Source organism: Periplaneta americana, chromosome 9 (assembly GCF_040183065.1).
Source record: "Periplaneta americana isolate PAMFEO1 chromosome 9, P.americana_PAMFEO1_priV1, whole genome shotgun sequence".
In the NCBI taxonomy this organism is placed as follows: Eukaryota; Metazoa; Arthropoda; class Insecta; order Blattodea; family Blattidae; genus Periplaneta; species Periplaneta americana.
In genome coordinates this window covers 51,915,716-51,936,516 of record NC_091125.1, presented here as the reverse complement: position 1 = coordinate 51,936,516, position 20,801 = coordinate 51,915,716, and the positions used below count along the sequence as shown (strand labels likewise).

Here is a 20,801-nt window from a genome sequence, read left to right as displayed (position 1 = left end):
TGCATATCACACAGGAAGAAAGAAATTTCCATAGTACACACAAGTAAAGCGCCAAATTCTTGTAAGTAAAATTTAAACGCTCATCTTTTAACGTGGCTGTGAATTCTTCCTAGGAACAATAACAGTGACCAAAGGAAGGACTTAAGGGAATTTTGAACAGAAAGAACTCTAAAAGACGTTCGCTGGGACACATTAATGGGAGAAGGGCGTCGCTAAGCACTATACTTAGTTCCATAGGGCCGTATTCATAGACATTTTTAGTGCGGGCTTCCGGTGGATGATCAGCGTTTTTCGTATTCATAAACCAGTGTTAGCGATAGGATATGATTTGAATTCTGTACAAGTAACCAGTGGATAGCCGGGGCTAGCTTAGTACGCTCGTAGCGCGTGCTGCGAAATGTCTATGAATAGCACCCATAATGTCTGACAGGAGATGAAAACATTGCCGGCAGAGTAGGAGAGAAGTTTTAGTATTGCTATTGAACCAATGACAAGTCTCATTCCACGTTTGACTTGAAGTTGGTCGATCAATTATACTTCTCTGTTCCTCTGCCGTCAATGATGGCTTCTCCTGTCAGACATGATGGAACGAAGTATAGTTCACAAAGCACACCGTTCTCAGTTGTTAAGATCGGATCACGACTAGGGTGTTTGCAAATCGTCTATGAGATGTGATGACATACGAAAGTCGGAGATCGTCGTGATCCAATTGCGGAATTTACACCAAATGTGCGTCTAGTGTAAATTGAAAAAAGGAAGAATATCGGCTCATCGTATACCTCACCAGAGCTATAAAGAACACTCAGTAGGCAGAAGACAGCAAATTTATTCACAACTTAAATTAACTGGAAAATACCTATAGGACATAATATATTACTCCTAAATCTGCCTGTTAGATCTGTTATATGTTATATGTAGGCCTACATGTTATGTTATGTTATGTTATGTTATGTTATGTTATGTTATGTTATGTTATGTTATGTTATGTTATGTTATGTTATGTTATGCTATGCTATGCTATGCTATGCTATGTTATGTTATGTTATGTTATATTATGTTAAGCATTTATTAGACAAGAAGTAGTGAAAACAGACTAGTGATATGTAGGCAAGTTGAGTTGATTAAATGCTCACATTATTTGTCGTAACAGTCCGTTGGGTTAACTGTGATCTCGTTTATCTTCAAAATAAGAATGTAACTTATCAATCTATTCAGACATTGCTCATTTGGGTCTCCACATTGCAAAAATGCTTTTCAATCAGCCATTTATTTTTGCATGCATAGCAGTAACACTTTTTTTTAGCTTCTTACTCAATTTTTAAATTGTAATGCCACCAGTGGGAAAAACTGTTACCTAACAAATATCCCACACACATCACAATTCCAGTTATATTTATCTATAAAAGTATCGACTCTGAATTTAATGAACGCTTACAGGAAAAAGCTAAACAGCTACTAACTTACTATGATTTAAACTAGACGCCAGAGGAAGGTGATCAATCAAACCTGTGCTCCAAATGCCACCTTCTACTCGTGTATTTATTCAGTCATACTGTCATGGCTTATGCTGTCATCAACGTCGTAATATTGATGTGTGTTTATTCAAAAGTCACGAAAGATTTGAAAGTCCTCTATAGCTTTGTCAAGAAGCAAGTTCATAGAAAACTAATAACACAATTTTGTTAATAAAAGAATGGGGTTTATTCAAACAGAAACCAATTTCAAGATATTTAGGCATGATCACCATTTTTTTCGTCTATTATTAGTAGTTTCTCTTTTACGGAATGAACAGCATATCGGAATATTTTCTATATATATATATATATATATATATATATATATATATATTTTTTTTTTTTTTCTCCCACAATGACGACAAAATTTCTGATTGAGATCCTGGCTGACATGTAGACTACAGCTATTATCAGGCAGTACATCTCACTTGACGATATGTATCAGAGGAAGAAGAATTTTTGCATACTTCTGAATTCTGATTAGTGTAATATGTTACTAATTAGCGATGTATGCCATGGCGGGGGAGAGGAACTGGCCATCCTACCCCGTTACCTCCTGGCCTAGTTTCCCTCATGAGTGATTCCTTGTTGGTGTCACTTGTGATGTTCAAACCTGTCTTGGAACAGTTGACTAAACAAGAAACAATGACGACAAATTGTAGGATCCATACTTCAACATTTAAGTGTTTTGAATTTTCTCAAAACGCTGAAAGAATCTCTGTTACATTCTCAGTAACACTAATTCGCATTTTTAAAGGTAAAACTCATCATTTTCTGGTATAAATTTGCAAAAAAAAAAAAAAAAAAAAAAAAACATTTACTCAAGAAAATCTCAGCTCACAGTTTAGTTATTTTATTTGCCACGGCAACAATAGTGAAACAATATTGAAACTAGTTTTGGGGAAATAATATGATCATTTTTGATTCTGTATTGTAAATATCCCGCTGTTGAACTCTATAAGCTAAGATTGTAAGTGGCTAGTTGAACAATTTCTACGTGACTCTTTGTATTTATATGGGTGAGAAATGGCCGACACATATTTTTATTTATTCCAAAATCTTTTGTACCATAAGTACATGACATGAAACACAAACTACGTTCGCTGTGTAACACCTGTCGATACTTTTTAAACCCTTTAAGATCTACGATCTTTGGCAGACTGTGGAAAATGGGTTTCAGATCCATTGCTGCTAATGTCTGTTTTAAGGTCACTTTATTCATTAGATTTTATTGGTTTCTGATCACTGAATTTCGTAACACTATTGTGCTTTGCATGGTGTTATATCTCTTGGATCGTAATTAACAAGAATTGTATGTGGTTGTTGCAGGATGCTGCTTGTGTGGTGGTTTGCGTGGCTGGGGCTCATCACAGCTCCTACAGGGGCCGCTCACAAGTACCTCAACTACACGGGAGACATCATGCTCGGGGCTCTCTTCCCCATCCATCACAGAGGGTCCGGGGGAAACGATTGCGGCAAGGTGCAGGTGAGTGCGACATTCAATTCAGTTTGCAACACCTTTCTCTCTATGATAATTTGCTAATATAGTAAGAAACATTGGTTGAAGTACGGTAACTATGTATGACAAAAATAATTGTAAATCAGGACATTTTACAACATATAGTTATAATTTATAACTACTGTGAGAGCATGTAAATCAAATTTATTTATAATATAAGAAAATAACGTCAAAATGAAATTTTTATCTGTATAGAGGATATTTATACTTAAATTACACTTAAGCGGCTTAATGGAGTCAGCAGTTTCGCATCCAGCATTCGTACCATCTGGCGTAAACTCTGAAAGACAGCAGTTATGTGAAGTGAAGAGCAAGATGGGGGTATGAGGAGCAAGAGGAATATGGAGAGAAGAGGCCGTAAAAGAATAGGAGGAGGAAGAAGGGGGAAACACGAGTGTAATGGAGAAGAGAAAAGATAGGAAAGAGAAGAGGGGAGAGGAAAATGGAAAAGAGGAAGGAGAGTGAGTGAAAGCACAGACCAGTGAGGACAAGAGAACAGGAAAAAAAGGGAAAGGAAAGAATTGGTATGGAGAAGGAGAAAAGATAAGAGGGAAAAGAGAAGAAATGAAGAGAAGACAAAAGAAAGGAGAGGGGAAATTAAAGAACAGAAGGCTAGAGAGGAGAATGAAGAGAATAGATGAGAATAGATAAGCCTAGAGAGAAAAAAAGAAGCGAGAGAATTAGAGAGAAGAGAGTAGGAAAGAGAAAATGGAGAAGAGAAGAAAAGGGACAAAGAAGGTAAAGAGAGAGAAGACAAGAAAGGAGAGAGGAGAAGAGAGAGGAGAGATGAGAAAAGATAGAATAGCCGAGAAAAGAGCGAGAAAATGTGGAAAGAAATGAGAGGTGAAGAGAAAAGAGGAAAGAGGAAGAAAGAGGGAAGAGGAGTGAGAAAGAAAGAGAGAAGAGAGGTGAAGAATAGAAGAGGAGAAAATAGAGAAGAAAAGAGAAAAGAAAGAAGAGAGGAGGAAGAAGAGATGAGAGGATGAAAGAAAGGAGAGAGGAGTAAAGAAAAAAAGAAGATATGAGAAGAGGGAAGAGAGGAGAAAAGAAAGAAGAGAGGAGGAAGGAGGAAAGTTGAGGAAAACGAGAAGAGGAGAGGAAAGAAAGAAGAGAGGAGAAAAGAAAAAAGGGAGGAGAAAAGAGAGAAGAGACAAGGAAAGATTGAAGAGAGGAGGAAGGAAAGAAGAGAGGAAGGTAAGAAAAGAGGAGGAAAGAAAAACGAGAGGAGAAAAGGAAAAAGAGAGAAGCAAAGAGGAAAGAGAAAAGAGAGGAGGGAAAAAAGAAGAGAAGATAAAAGGAGAAAGGAGAGGAGGAAGGAGAAAAGAGGAAAGAGAGAAGAGAGGAGTGAGGAATGTAAAGAGGAGAAAGAGGGACGAAGAGAGAAGAAAGGAAAAAAGAGGAGCAAATAGAAAAGAGAGGAGTAAAGAGAAAAGAGAGGAAGAAAGAGAAAAGAGAGGAGAAAAATGAGAAGAGCTGTGGAAAGAGAAAAGAAGATAGAGAGGAGAGAAGAGAGGAGGATAGAGAAAAGGAAAAGGAAAGAGATTCGAGAGAAAAAAAGAGGAGGAAAGAGAGAAGGGGTGAGGAAAAAGATAAGAGATGAGGAAAAAGGAAAGGAAGAAAGAGAAACGAGGAGGAAAGAGATAAGAGTGGAGGAAAGGGAGAACATAGGATAGAAAGGAGAGATGAGGAAAGAGAGATGGGAGGAAAAAGGAAAGAAGAGAAAATTAGTAGAGGACAAAATCAGAAGTGTTAAAAAAGAAAATGAAAGAAAAAAAAGAGAAATGAGAATGCATAAGGGAAGAAAGAAAATGCCAGAATAAAAGCAAAAAGAAGAGAATTAGTGAAGATAAGAAGAGAAATAAGTCTGAAAGAATGAAAATAGGAACAGCTGAGGTAGAAATGTGAAAACTAGGAAATGGCAGGAGTAAATGAGAGAAAGTAAATGACAGAGAAGGTGTGAAGACATCAGAACGCAGTATTAGAAGAAAATATGTAAGGAAGATCTTAAGAGAAGCGAGAAGAGTGAGTTTTCCATCAGTTTTACTACCAGAATTCTCCATGAAGATCAAATATCTCATCTAGCTATAGAAGTAGGCCTGGATCATTATAAGGAAAATAACCTTGAGAAGACGGCAGAAGCTTTGCAAATCGTTTGTCATGAACAGCTTTGTAGAAGACTAAATGATACGAGTAAACTGGAAGCAAGTCGGAAACCACCTGTTTGGATACAGTTTCTGCAGAGCGAGAGGAAAGTGCCACTAATTAGTCCAATTGGCCGCAGTTCACTCCCCCCATCTGCGACTTCATGGGAATCGCCGAGTCATCAGCAGTAACAATAAAGCAGACCTCTCGCCTGTCCGTGACGTCACTTACCACTTCAATAATTGCTGCTCGATGCTGTAATATTTCCTTCTATGTTCTCTGTTGTACGATTCGTAGTTACTAATGGTTATTTCTTATGAACACGAATTAAAACTATGTGAATTAAGTATGTTTACGAGTTTTGACGTACAGTACATAGAAAACAGCCATAGTATACGCTACTAATACCGTGCGCAGCTATGACCTGGCGCGTAAATCAGAGTTGTGGGTTTGAGTCTCGTTGTGAACATTAAAGGATGATCATTGCCAATCTGATGTTCTTGATGAGTTTGGTGCAAAACCGGTATCGTGCTGACTCAGTGTTACAAGACCGCACGTCTATTGTAGATGGGAAAAAATCCCGCAATATTATGCACAGTAGTGGCAAACAAAAACCGGACCGACCCTTGTAGCTGATTTCAGAGACTTGTTCACTCCAGAGCACGATAGACTGGTAACTAAGACTTTCGTGGTTCGAATCCTGCCTGGGAAGGAAACTTTTTTCTTCCTTATTCAAGTTTATTTCCAATACTTTTCGATTGCAGCGATATTTTACTACTTAATTAACTTATTATTCTTAGAACATGAATTTTACCAGCAATCGAAAAGTGCTCTGGAGTGAACAAGGCTCTGAAGTCAGCTACAAGGGTCGGTCCGGTTTTTTTTTTGCCACTCTTGTACATGTAAGGACCTTTGGGGAGGTCGAGACGTAGATGGGAAGGTAATATTAAAATGGATTTGAGGGAGGTGGGATATGATGGTAGACACTGGATTAATCTTGCTCAGGATAGGGACCAATGGCGGGCATATGTGAGGGCGGCAATGAACCTCCGGGTTCCTTAAAAGTAAGTAAGTGAGTAAGTATTGCACATGTAAGGTTATAGAGAAATATTAAATAAGAGGCGAAAAGCTTTACATTCAAGAAACAGAGAATTTAAAATTAATAGGATGTTTACACCTTTACGACATGATGCGAAAACCCAAGAATTCACATCACGTTGACCATTATGAAAGTCTTACAGTCGATCCAATACGGAATAATGCACCTCAATCTAATAATAATAATAATAATAATAATAATAATAATAATAATAATAATAATAATAATAGTAATAATAATAATAATAATTTTGTGTTCCTATGCATTAGATGGGTACTGGGTATTAGTTTCAAACAATAGCTGACAGTCATGGACTAAGTCTTCACTGTGCAGATATCCTTTTCCTCTCTTATCTTTGTCAAAACTGCAATGTTATTTTCATGAGTAACCTGGAAATGAGCCATGCTGAACAATTCTGAATCTGTTGAATTTATGGTCATATAAATCGTAAGCCAATCAACGCATTGCTATAATGGACCAATCACATTAAGCAACTCGGCGTCGCGTTTTGTTGTCTCGCGTTTGTTCTGTGTCATTTGAAACGACGTTGCTTACCATACGTTCAAGGCGTTCTGCTACTTTTGAATGCCAAGCGTTGACTCAAAATCCTCGCGGAAGTGAGGGCAGAAGGGGTCTAAACGCGTATGTTGCTGGTAATGTCTGTGGTGGAAATGGCAGTTTAACATGTAGGCCTACTCCTAATATTAACGTAATTATATTTATGTCGCTTGGAGAAAGTCTCGGAATGGTTTCGTTGCGACTTTATAACCATTTATAAACCTACACCTGACCTACTAGACATTTTGAAGCAATATTCGTGTGAATCATTTGCAATAATTTTATTGTGCGGTTCGTTCCAACTCTCCAGTTCCCTAGTTCCCACGCCAAGGTAATTTATAAGCCGGCCTACATTTATTCATTGCCAGTCGAAAACAAGTTAATTACAAATTAGTGATACATATACCAGAACATTTAAAAAAGAACTTAAATAGCTATGAAGATTGATTTACCAGTCATAATATAAATATACAACACGAAAGTAAAGTAACATGGCGAAAGATAGGCCTATACGAAAAATCGATACTTCAAAAAATCAGACTGTAGTTTTTATTAGTATTGTATTAAACTGAATTTTAAAATTAATATAGAAAAATTAGATGTAGGTTAAGTATTAAATAAATTACAAGAAAATTTAACGATAAATAAATTAATAACAGAAAAGTTTACATCTATTTAGGACTTCTCATTCTTCTTTCACAGTCAATTTTATCTCCCACTGTATTGCCAGCTGATAGGGTAAAGGTGCCTAATCCCGTGATAAAATTTCAATTGACTGCCATGGAGTTGTGGTCTTTGACTTTTAAGTTTTTGAAATACCTAACAGATGCCAAGAGATGTCTTCTTTTCAATTCTATTGACTACCCGCGTCTTTTAAATAGAAGCAGTCGACTGCAGAAGCTTTTGTTCAGTGAAAGGTGGTTGACCAAAGTTTTTCTTTCTCTTGTGACCTCTCCTGAAGAAACATTTTATATTTGAAGTAAGAATTAATATAGCATTATAAAAATGATATATTACTGTAGATTATAGTCAGCTGAATCAATGTGTATGATTATTTAAACATTAAGGGTGCTATTCATAGACATTTCGCAGCACGCGCTACGAGCGTACTAAGTTAGCCCCGGCTATCCACTGGTTACTAGTGGAGAATTCAAATCATATCCTATCGCTAACACTGGTTTATGAATACGAAAAACGCTGTTCATCTACCGGAAGCCCGCGCTAAAAATGTCTATGAATACGGCCCTATGAGACAATAAGAATGCTACAGGAGCTTTCCCATTTTCGGATTTATTTTCATATTTCTCCTTCCTGGCTCACTCGACCAGTGATGCCAACGCTAAATCTAATGCAGTACAGGGGAAGTTATCTTCTTTTGAGCAGCACTAGACAGATACAGATTGCGGGCCTCTCTGGTCGTGTAGTCAGCAAGGCACAGGGCAACACATGACAAAGAACCTGCGCCCAGTCCCGTGGAAGGAAGATAAATTTCTTCTATTACCCAGGCCGAGAACCGAAACACGGACAGCTTGGTTAGGAAGCGCATACGCTATCAACATAGCCAAGGCGGGGCTACACCTATAGCTGTCGCAGCCTAAGAAGCAACTTCTAACGTCTCCATATAAGCACGTGAAAGGTACAAGTCCAGAGAGCAGTACTGCAGCTAGCAGCATTCCCCACCCTTTTCCTGAAGCAAACAGTAGGCGGGTATTACTGTTAAGAGCTGAAGAAATGTTTACATTATGATAATAACTGAGCTGAGAATCTATGTGGCAACGTCGTCTTGACCTGCCTTGTGGCGAGTAACGAATTAACTTCCTATTGGCTGTCCAAATGTGCAGGGAGTAGCAGGGAGTTCAAAAATATGTTACGGAACTGTCCGAAGTCAGTTCTTTGTTTGTGGCAGCTTTATCAATTTTACCGTAAATCAATACTGTTAATTCTTTTCGACCTACTCTAGATAATTATACTGTTCGAGTTCTGGAACGTGAGCTGAAGACGACGTTTATCAGTCTCTCCGTCAGCAGATTGGGAGCTTGTCATTTCGTGAACTCGGGTTCGATACCCTCGTTGATTCTTGTGATATTTGCGGTGGGCAAGATAAGAAGATGAGGGTTCTACCCTAGGCTCTGTTGTGTTCATGAACATTACAAATTCATTCCGACTTTTAGTTTTAAATTTTCTTTTCCCCACATTTTATAATATCAAAGAATGGAATTTCAGAAAGAGAAAAATAACTAATGAAGAAGTAAGAACAAAAACGAATGCGGAAGAGAAAGTGGCGGACAGAATAGAGGAGAGATCACTAAATTAGTTTCCAAAAGATAAATGACTTATTCAGTTCAGTTCAATCACACTTCATGACACAAAAATATAAAGGAACCTCACGAAACAGAATGAAACATTGAGTTTACAAGTTGTATAGTAGTCTGAGGGAATTTTTATTACGACTTCTTCCGTTCGGTCGAGATTCTTTCAACGAAAGAGAAACTTTATTGCCTACAGTGCAAGACCGTAACACCCTACGAGTGTGTCTAAATGTTCCCTACTACAGTATTGAAATTGAATGTATGGCCACCATAGTTCTGAGAAATTACAAGCACCACATCGGCAAGAGCAAAACATTTCCTAGACAGCAGTCGTGTTTGTTAGGAACTTAGAGTATTTATTGCCGTTTCTCTTATAACTTCCCAATTACTCTTTTATAGAGTTTTACTTCATTAAAGAATATATTATATTTCACCAAAAACAACACTAAGAAATATAAGAAGAAAATTTGTTCCCTCTCTCTCGAGCTTATCGTTTGAAACGTTTCCTACTGTTTTAGCCACAAAACTACAAACATACAGGATGTTTCACGAAGAAAAGTAATAACTTTAAAATACGACTTTAGAAGTCGTTTAGAGCAAAAATGTTAATATGATTAAGCGTCCGATTTCGAGTGGTGACAGAACTATGGATATTTTAATGTAAAAAAAAACTGCTCAGCTTTCACTGCTCTAAACCACTTTTAGATGCTGATCGGTAGAATATGTACACTTTATGTTCACAGCTACATACATATCCGTGTTACTGTAGTCGAAGTTTGCCTGTACAGTAAATTTTCAAATGTACCACTCTCTTCATCAATAAACTTTTGCTCTCACGTGTGAATTGCATATTGATAGCATCACCAATATTGACATTAATTTGTCCTTGAGCGCGACATTCAGTGTGCGAGCATAGCTCCCGTCATCTTAATTTCAATAATATATCTTACAACACAGTTATTATTTACGAATAATGTTTTAACAAGTTCATAATGATACGTTCATTTCTGCAAAATACATTAGCATACCTCCTTAACCATTAGAAATCGCACTCGTGATCACATGTACTTTTCTTTTTAACTTAAAACGGTTTCAAGAACTATATTCGAAAGTTAAGACATTTCTTCGTGAATCACTCTGTATATGCAAACATATTTAAACATCAGCATCTTTCCATTAGTAAAGGTAATATAAAAGTGTCGAGATATATGCACAATCAATAAATATATGGATTAGCATAAATTTCCACAGTCTAATGATGACATTGTAATGATGTATGCAACCATCATGAGAAATGAACAAGTCAAGCCTTGACAACAGACCATTATGAGAATCACTATGATGACGATGAATAGGAATTTTTTTAATTGGTTATTTAACGACGCTGTATCAACTACTAGGTTATTTAGCGTCGAGATGGTATTTTGGCGAGATGAGGCCGAGGATTCGCCATAGATTACCTGGCATTCACCTTACGGTTGGGGAAAACCTCGGAAAAAACCCAACCAGGTAATCAGCCCAAGCGGGGATCGAACCCGCGCCCGAGCGCAACTTCAGACCGGCAGGCAAGCGCCTTAACCGACTGAGCCACGCCGGTGGCTGTGAGTAGGAATAGGAGTAGTAAGAGCAGTAGTAGTACTAGTAGTAGTAGTAGTAGTAGTAGTAGTAGTAGTAGCAGTAGTAAGTTATTTTACGACACTTTATCAACATCTTAGGTTATTCAGCGTCTGAATGATATGAAGGTGATAATGCCGGTGAAATGAGTCTGGGGTCCAGCACCGATAGCTATCCAGCATTTTCTCATATTGGGTTAAGGGAAAACTCCAGAAAAAACCTCTACCAAGTCACTTGCCCCGACCGGAAATCGAACCCGGGCCACTTGGTTTCGCGGCCAGTCGAGCTAACCGTTACTCCACAGGTGTGTACGAAGCAGGAGTATTATGAGTAGTAGAAGCAGGAGGAGTATGAGTAGTAGAAGCAGGAGGAGTATGTGTAGTAGAAGCAGGAGGAGTATGTGTAGTAGAAGCAGGAGGAGTATGAGTAGTAGAAGCAGGAGGAGTATGTGTAGTAGAAGCAGGAGGAGTATGAGTAGTAGAAGCAGGAGTATTATGAGTAGTAGAAGCAGGAGGAGTATGAGTAGTAGAAGCAGGAGGAGTATGTGTAGTAGAAGCAGGAGGAGTATGTGTAGTAGAAGCAGGAGGAGTATGTGTAGTAGAAGCAGGAGGAGTATGAGTAGTAGAAGCAGGAGTATTATGAGTAGTAGAAGCAGGAGGAGTATGTGTAGTAGAAGCAGGAGGAGTATGAGTAGCAGAAGCAGGAGTATTATGAGTAGTAGAAGCAGGAGGTGTATGTGTAGTAGAAGCAGGAGGAGTATGAGTAGTAGAAGCAGGAGTATTATGAGTAGTAGAAGCAGGAGGAGTATGTGTAGTAGAAGTAGGAAGAGTATGTGTAGTAGAAGCAGGAGGAGTATGAGTAGTAGAAGCAGGAGTATTATGAGTAGTAGAAGCAGGAGGAGTATGAGTAGTAGAAGCAGGAGGAGTATGTGTAGTAGAAGCAGGAGGAGTATGAGTAGTAGAAGCAGGAGGAGTATGTGTAGTAGAAGCAGGAGGAGTATGAGTAGTAGAAGCAGGAGTATTATGAGTAGTAGAAGCAGGAGGAGTATGTGTAGTAGAAGTAGGAAGAGTATGTGTAGTAGAAGCAGGAGGAGTATGAGTAGTAGAAGCAGGAGTATTATGAGTAGTAGAAGCAGGAGGAGTATGAGTAGTAGAAGCAGGAGTATTATGAGTAGTAGAAGCAGGAGGAGTATGTGTAGTAGAAGCAGGAGGAGTATGAGTAGTAGAAGCAGGAGGAGTATGAGTAGTAGAAGCAGGAGGAGTATGAGTAGTAGAAGCAGAAGGAGTATGTGTAGTAGAAGCAGGAGGAATATGAGTAGTAGAAGCAGGAGTATGAGTAGTAGAAACAGGAGTATGAGTAGTAGAAACAGGAGTATGAGTAGTAGAAGCAGGAGTATGTGTAGTAGAAGCAAGAGGAATATGAGTAGTAGAAGCAGGAGGAATATGAGTAGTAGAAGCAGGAGGAATATGAGTAGTAGAAACAGGAGTATGAGTAGTAGAAGCAGGAGGAATATGAGTAGTAGAAACAGGAGTATAAGTAGTAGAATCAGAAGGAGTATGTGTAGTAGAAGCAAGAGGAGTATGTGTAGTAGAAGCAAGAGGAATATGAGTAGTAGAAGCAGGAGGAATATGAGTAGAAGCAGGAGGAATATGAGTAGTAGAAGCAGGAGTATGAGTAGTAGAAACAGGAGTATGAGTAGTAGAAGCAGGAGTATAAGTAGTAGAAGCAGAAGGAGTATGTGTAGTAGAAGCAAGAGGAATATGAGTAGTAGGAGGAGAGATAAGAATAGGAGCAGGAGTAAGAGGAGGAAAAGAAGAAGTAAGAGTAGGAGAAGCAGAAGATAGGAATAGGAGGAGTAGGAATACGACGGGGAGCAGGAGCAGAAGTAGTAGGAGGAGGATTAGGAGCAGGAGTAATAGGAATAGAAGTAGTAGTAATAGTAGTAGTAGAAATGCGAGATGATTGAAGATGGTTCGGTGGTAAGATAACTACGCTAAAAATTATTCATCATAACCATCAACTCTTCTGTTACCTGATGATGACTACGATAAAACAGTAATGAAGATTATGACGACGGTTAAATTAATCACAACAATTTCGACAACACTTTTAATTTAGTGGTAAATATTAAGATGCAGAAAATATTATTTTATACTGTACATTTTAGTTAAATCTCAAATGACACTTGAATGCCAGGAACAGGGAAAAACAGTCATCTGACAATAGCGATACACAGCAAGACAACTGAATCTTTGTCGAAACAACGCCGAGCAGATGTGGCAACTTCTTTTACACTTTTGTAATGCGGAGTAGTATGTGTATAGAGTGCAGGCATTCTAATAGAAACCCTGAACTTCTGGAGACTATTTCGTTTATATGACGTCATTCCATTTTCAGCCAATGAAGTGTAACGAAATTTTGAATTCCAACCAATCATAGTCACACTTTGCGATAATTTTTGCAGCTAGATTTTATAAATGACACTCGGGAGGAAATTAAACGCAGAATAAATATGGGAAATGCGTGTTATTATTCGGTTGAGAAGCTCTTATCATCCAGTCTGCTGTCCAAAATTCTGAAAGTTATAATTTATAAAACAGTTATATTACCGGTTCTTCTGTATGGTTGTGAAACTTGGACTCTCACTCTGAGAGAGGAACATAGGTTAAGGGTGTTTGAGAATAAGGTGCTTAGGAAAATATTTGGGGCTAAGCGGGATGAAGTTACAGGAGAATGGAGAAAGTTACACAACGCAGAACTGCACGCATTGTATTCTTCACCTGACATAATTAGGAACATTAAATCCAGACGTTTGAAATGGGCGAATCCAGAAATGCATATAGAGTGTTAGTTGGGAGACCGGAGGGAAAAAGACCTTTAGGGAAGCCGAGACGTAGATGGGAGGATAATATTAAAATGGATTTGGGAGGTGGGATATGATGATAGAGACTGGATTAATCTTGCACAGGATAGGGACCGATGGCGGGCTTATGTGAGGGCGGCAATGAACCTTCGGGTTCCTTAAAAGCCATTTGTAAGTAAGATTTATCGCTATCAATTTATCGCATGGTCGTTCTTTTGTTTAGTCGTTGTCGCCAACTGTTTCCCCGTAAATTGATGATCATGAATACATTAAGATGCAATTACACGGTTAAACTTTTCTTTCAACTTTAAAGCAATGAATGCAAGATTGATATGTAATATTAATTAATATATTTATGCAGTGAAGACGACGTTCAAAACGGCGCTCCATGTAGACACAAAATCTTCATGCATCATAATTGAACGTACCTTTTAAACTTGATTCTTTCAATATTCTCATATTACACGCATACGCGATTGGAATATTGAACTGTGTAGATGCAGCTTTATTTCCGTTACACACTATAGCGAGAATGCGTTTGTCGAGCTATAAAAAATGCTTTCGTGTAGCACTGATTGTGTGTAACGGTCGAAATAAGGCACAGCTGACATTGGTCCTGCTACCACAGGTAACTTAGCCTATAAGTAGCCTATAAAATTTTATTTCGTGAATGAAATTAAACAATTAATAGAAAGTCAGATGTTCAAATTTATGTAACATCATCACATATCAAACCCAAAGACCTTGCATAGTAATAATGTCTTTGATGAAACTGCCTTCCGTATGGCGTAATAAAATTCGTATTTTAATTAGGCCTATCTATACAGAGATGGCTTCACTGTGTAGTAACATGTCTCGCTGTGAATACATAAGCATTGGTATATAGCTGTCCCCACTGTTACTGTTAAATTAAACTATGATTTCAGTAGATAATGAAAATGTATTTATGTTATAATAATAAGAGAAAAATGCAGTACATGTAATTAACATTGTTAAACCTGTATTTCGCTTTTCGCAATTGGCATTACTGAATAATAACATCGAATTTCTTTATTGCAGTAATCGATATTCATCTACGAATATTTCAACTTCACAATGTCTAAATAGGTTAAGTATTCGTTCGTTAATATACAATTATTAACATTTTGTGATCGAATTTTAGGAATATATTATTTACATTTTTATTTTATTCACGAAATAGTCCTAATAAATGTCACTCGAGGTCTGAGATTTCCCAGATAAATCCACTCGCTTCGCTCGTGGATTTATCGGCGAATCTCAGACCTCTCGTGACATTACTACAGATAATTCTAATCTCCAGTCGTCAGTTTAAAATAATCGTCACTTACTCTAGACTACAGTATATACAGTACTTCGAACGATCCTCAAAGTCATTATAAACAACACAAAACAAGAGCTCTTCGTATAATACATGCTTGCGACTGTTATACACGAAACACACAAGTTCATGTAGATACATATGAATGTTGACTATCACTACCCTTATCTCCCTGAAGCTTAAGAATGTTCTGTCAAGTGACAGCCATTTTATTTCATTAAGAAATTATGGTTCTCGGTAGTTCATAAAATACAAGACCACAAAATTCATTATCACTGCATACATCGTCAACATGTTTCTGCTGTTTTCATTCATCATTTCCGCATTGCTCACCGTCATCAGATGCTAATTTAGGAGCTACAACAACTCAGATTTCTTTTATTATAGATTTTATATTTACAGTACATATAGTAAAAAAACCCTACTCCATGCCTTTAAAACTGCGTAAATTTTCACGTGTAATGTTTCGACTGTACTATGCTTTGGTCTTAAGTGTATTTAAGTTCAGAATTTTGATATACACGGTGATTCACGAGGATTTACCTCCCTTACGGAGCTTATTTCCGAAGACATTCTGAGCAAAAAATGTCATATAAACATTTGTCCTAATCTCAATATTTTTCAAAGTTACATTAATTTGAAGTTGTTAGTAAAATACCTTTTTTCTTCAGTTTTAAGGATAAAAAAGTATATTACAAATAGAGATTGAACTATTCAGAAGTGACATTTCTTTAATTGGCTAGTGTTCTGAAACTAAAAATGTGTTGTTAATTGTTTTGTACAGATTTCATTTTTCAATTTTTAACAAAAATGACATCATTCTTACGCAATTATCAAAAAATTCTTAGAAATCGTACGACTTTAGGAACTTGATTCTTTACAGTTTAATTATACATCCTAATGTACAGTCTTAAGGAATTTACAACAGTGGCATAATTTGTATTAATTGTTGCGATAAATGCGTAAGAAAATGTAATTTTGTAATTAAAAATCGAAAAAAAATCTGTACGAAGCAACTATGGAATTCACAACACATTTTTAGCTTCAGAATACTAGCTAATTAAAGAAATGATACTCCTGAATAATTCACTTTTTATCTGTAATATTCTTTTACCCTTAAAACTGAAGAATAATGGTATTTTACAAAAAAAAACTTCAAATTAGTGTAATTCTGAAAATATTGAGATTAGGACAATATTTATATGACATTTTTTGCTCAGAATGTCTACGGAAATAAGCTCAGTAAGGGACGGTAAATCCTTGTGAATCACCCTATATACAAAATTTTGAGTAGAACAATTACATCACGAAATTTTTAATTTGGAAGTTCTAATGAGCTCCTTGTAATAAAGCTTAAAATTCTCGGTTGACCGGACAGTGCATGTTCAATGCTCAGCAAATAGATTACGTCTGGAAGTCATGATATGGGTTTGAAGCCCGCTATAGACATGGATCTTTGTTCTTGTCATTATGACGTCTTGATTTGAGATCTGGTTGGTGGTCGGACTGAAAAAGGAAAAAGGTTTAACGTGAGTCCCAGCATAGGTACTACGAATATCCCGAATAATTAAAAATTAACACAAATTTGTCGATCATCCTTCGTGCAAATCCACTCACAATAAGTTGATTATTAATGAGATTATTTTGTTGCAGCTTGAGGATGGAATTCAACCTCTCGAGGCAATGCTTTACACCCTGGAGCAGATCAACAATGACCCCGACCTGTTACCGGGAATCAAACTCGGCATGATCGCATTCGACTCATGTGATAGTCCGGCTTATGGGCTAGAACAATCCCTGGACTTTGTGAAAGGTGCGTTACTATTCATATCTTCTCAATTGCATGAGGTAATACTACAAGCGCAACTTACATTACCAACTTCCCAAGAATAAGTGTCCATTCTCGTTCATGAAATATCAATTAAGAAAGAACATGATGAAGAAATGGGGTGACCACTGGAGAAATAGTGAGCCTGCATCGAGTCTTTAACGAAAGAGCTGCTTTTTCCCACTGTTTCAGATCGGGTTAAATGTAAATTACTGGCACCCAACTACATTGTTACCCAGTTTCTATCGGATAATGGTAAACTTGGTTCCTATTTCTAAAGATTTCACATTAATAAAAAATGTAACGAATCATTACAGACTGTTTACTATCGTCTACTTGACTCCCAATTTTCTGGAGAGAAAGATATAAATTAGCTTCACATTTATATCGATGTAACATTACATATTGTCCTCTTCTTTTCAAAATATTTGCTAAGCTTTGCTCTTGTAAATATTTTATCAGTTTCACTTTCCATATTTTTAAAAGATTGTAAACATATTTAAATTGTTATATAATATGCTTATCATTTTAACTACAACCCTAACATACCTTAGGTGCAATAGGGTTATTTGTAAATTTTGGAGATTCAATAATAATAATAATAATAATAATAATAATAATAATAATAATAATAATAATATATTGCTCTCTTAAACTGACTGAGCATATTGAGAATTAATTCAATAGCTTTCTCAAAATATGCTATGAAATGTCCCCGCTCTGGCAAACTAGCGAAAGTTACAAATAAGCGAATCAGCACTCAAGGTACATATTGTTCTATTTATACGAGATCTACCCTCTGGCAAACCAAAACTACTCTTGAACATGTTGGTAAATTAGTTTCTAACATATAAAACCAACTATATAAGTACAACAGTGGATTTTATATAAGCAATCAATAGGCCTATTTGTTCTAGCTATCCTGAAGAATATTAACAATTTGCACTTTCCCTACTTGCCAGAATTTCATATAAATATTTTTCTTTCGAAAAGAAAGCAAAAACGAGCAAAATTGTATCAAACAAGTCAAGTCTCAAAAAATAACCCTTTGAAATTAATGACATTACTTATAGCTGGTTCACTCTGTATAGCTATTTATATGTTCTTGTTCACTCTTGCACTTTTACTTTCACCTGTAATCTATAAACGTGATTCGTTTTCATTCATAGGCCAAAAATTTAGTATTCATAATATTATGTTCATATCAAGTTACTAAAAAAATTGTTAGAGAATTTGATCAAGGTAACAAATGTATTGGTATTTTCCTGGACATAAGAAAAGTATTTGATACAGTGAAACATGATATCTTAATTGAGAAATTAGACTTATTAGGAATCAAAGGTAATGCTTTAAACTTAATAAAATCGTACCTTAACGACAGAATTGAAATAACGAAAATTGACAATTATTCAAGTGAACCTTTAATTATTAATATAGGTGTTCCCCAAGGCACAGTTCTAGCCCCTATTCTATTTTTAATATATATTAATGACTTATTAAAAATTGACTTACAACAATACAATGGTGTTCACTATTCTTATGCAGATGACACAGTTTTACTTTTTGGTGGAAAAACCTGGTATGATGCATATAATAATTCAAATAATGGACTTAAATTAATAAAAAATGTTTTGACATAAATTATCTTTCTATCAACGAAAATAAAACCATAATTATTCCATTCTCATTGTCTGAAAAATGTAACAAACCTCCTACATTTATATTAAGTATTAAATTACATAATTCTGATTGTTGTCTTATACAGTGTAAATGTCCGATTATTAAAAGAGTCCTCTGAAGTTAAGTATTTAGGCATAATTTTCGATAATCATTTAAAATGGAAACAACACATTAATTACCTTTGTAATAAATTACGTAAAATAGTATATTATTTTGTTTTATTGAGGAATTACTTGTCAATAAGTTTATTACGTACAATATATTTAACTTTATTTCAATCGGTAATTATGTATGGAATTATAGGATGGGGTAGCTCATTTAAATCCAATTTTAATCCACTTTATTTATGACAGAAGAAAATAATTAAAATATGTCTTCATAAACCTATTGATTTTCCATCTCAAAATTTGTTTCTAGACTTTAATGTACTTAACGTAAGACAAATTTATTATATTGTATTAATAAAATTCATACATAAAATAATAATAAAATAATTTTGAATTGTATTCTCATAGTTATGAAACAAAAGGTATGAATTCTTTAAGATTGTTTGAACCAAATTGCAACACTATTGCAGTATTTAATCATAGTAGTAATTTAGGCCCAAGAATATATAACAAATTTATATTTAAATATCCAAATCTTGTCAATTCTAATAGTTCTAGTATTAAATTTAAAAAGTTATGTATGGATTTTATAAACATTGAAAAATTGTAAAATTAAATTTATATACTATAATTGCACAGTAGACGTAAGACAAATTGTATTGTGTCATTATTAATTTCAATTCAGGAATCCGCCCCTGAGCACGAGTTCTGCTCTTTCAGGGGTGAGCTAAAGTTTTTCTGTATATATTATATTTTATGTTACGATTATTAGCAAAATAATAAATAAATAAAATAAATGAAAATAAAATATGTACAATATCAAATTACCATATAAAAATTAAATCCTAACATACCTATACGGTGAAACGGTTAATGAAATTAGATATTAAAAAGTATGTCGGCGATATCAGACGTTCTTCCAAGGAGGGAAACAATAAAGAATACTCGCTCAGAAATGTCTGCGACAGTGAGAACGCAGAGCAAGAACTTCGATCATCTCGCATTGATTACTGACAGCGAAATGTTAGTATTCGACATAACTCAAATTGAGTTAACCAGCCTTTCTGATATTGAGAGCTTTTGTCCGACCAGACATTGTCGATACTTTGTTGCTGCGTCACAAAAATATAATTTGCCACATTTCACTGTGTGATGCTAGTTTTTGGTTCCAAAGAACATTAAAGCGATTCGTACGCCTTCGCACTCTTCAGATCCTCAGTCCATGTGAATTCTTTCTGTTCCTGAAAATTTAGAACCACCCACGAGGTTACAATTTTGAGATGATCAATAACGTCCAGAGAACTGTGAATGATCTACTGAAAGACCGTACAAAAAAGAATTTCATTAATGCTTCCAAGAGCGTAAAAAGCATCTCCATCGGCTTTTTATGTCTAAAAGCAACCTACATGCAATGTACAAGTATTTTCAATAAAGTTCATTCATAGTTTTCTCCTCAAGGGCAGGTTTTTCACTGTAAACCCAGCATCCTCCAACCTTTCCTATTTTCTGCAAGTTTTCCTTGGGAATAAAAATAAATTCGGTAGCTTCCCGTTGCTTTCCGCATATTACTCTCTCTTTTCATCTTAAAAGACCCTACAGAACACCAGCGTGCAGGTGAGGAGAGTGAATTTGACTAATTAGGCCCTCAGGATTTTACTGAAATTCACCACAAGGAATAAATGTCAAATCTACCAGGATTTTTTACCCTACCAGAGACCTGGAAATCCAAATTAGCCTTTGTCCTCCTTCAATAAAGTATCTATGCAAAATGTAATTGAGTTACTGGCACCTTAACTAAAGGACATTTTGTTCCATTATCAATGCACAGTACTAGCCAACTAAGAATATGACTATGTTGCAGGCTTCATCGCTCACTTCAACGAGTTTCACGAGCATGAGTTCCAGTGTCAAGATGGCAGCACCCCCAAGTTCCGGGGCGGCGGATTCGACCGGGTGGTTGCCGTCATTGGTGCTCAATCCAGTTCTGTCACAATTCAGGTAAGTCACTATCCGAATCCTGAGATTCAAAACCACATTGTAGTTACATACCACTTTCATTGTCTTATGTACACTTCCTACCGCAATATAAACGATACTTTACGTCAGCTGCGGCGAAAATGCGACTCACGAGCACATTGTGGCTCGCAGTGCTTTTCTCTCGCTTCCTACCTACAACCCCCACCCTCTTACTCACAGGAGTCAAACTCCGTTCTATTTGTATTTGTCTCG

At 36.3% G+C, this 20,801-nt stretch overlaps 1 protein-coding gene across 5 annotated transcripts in view; it reads left to right on the top strand.

Moving 5' to 3' along the window:
• The window catches only part of LOC138705930 (metabotropic glutamate receptor 6-like), a 114,940-nt gene that overhangs the window by 53,228 nt on the left and 40,911 nt on the right, over nucleotides 1-20,801 (top strand). For all 5 annotated transcript variants that reach the window (XM_069834721.1, XM_069834724.1, XM_069834723.1 and 2 more), the window contains exons 2-4: nucleotides 2,844-3,000; nucleotides 16,611-16,770; nucleotides 20,434-20,570. In XM_069834721.1, the coding sequence (XP_069690822.1) occupies nucleotides 2,845-3,000; nucleotides 16,611-16,770; nucleotides 20,434-20,570 (453 nt within the window). In that variant the 5' untranslated portion in view covers nucleotide 2,844. The remainder of the gene's footprint in view (nucleotides 1-2,843; nucleotides 3,001-16,610; nucleotides 16,771-20,433; nucleotides 20,571-20,801) is intronic.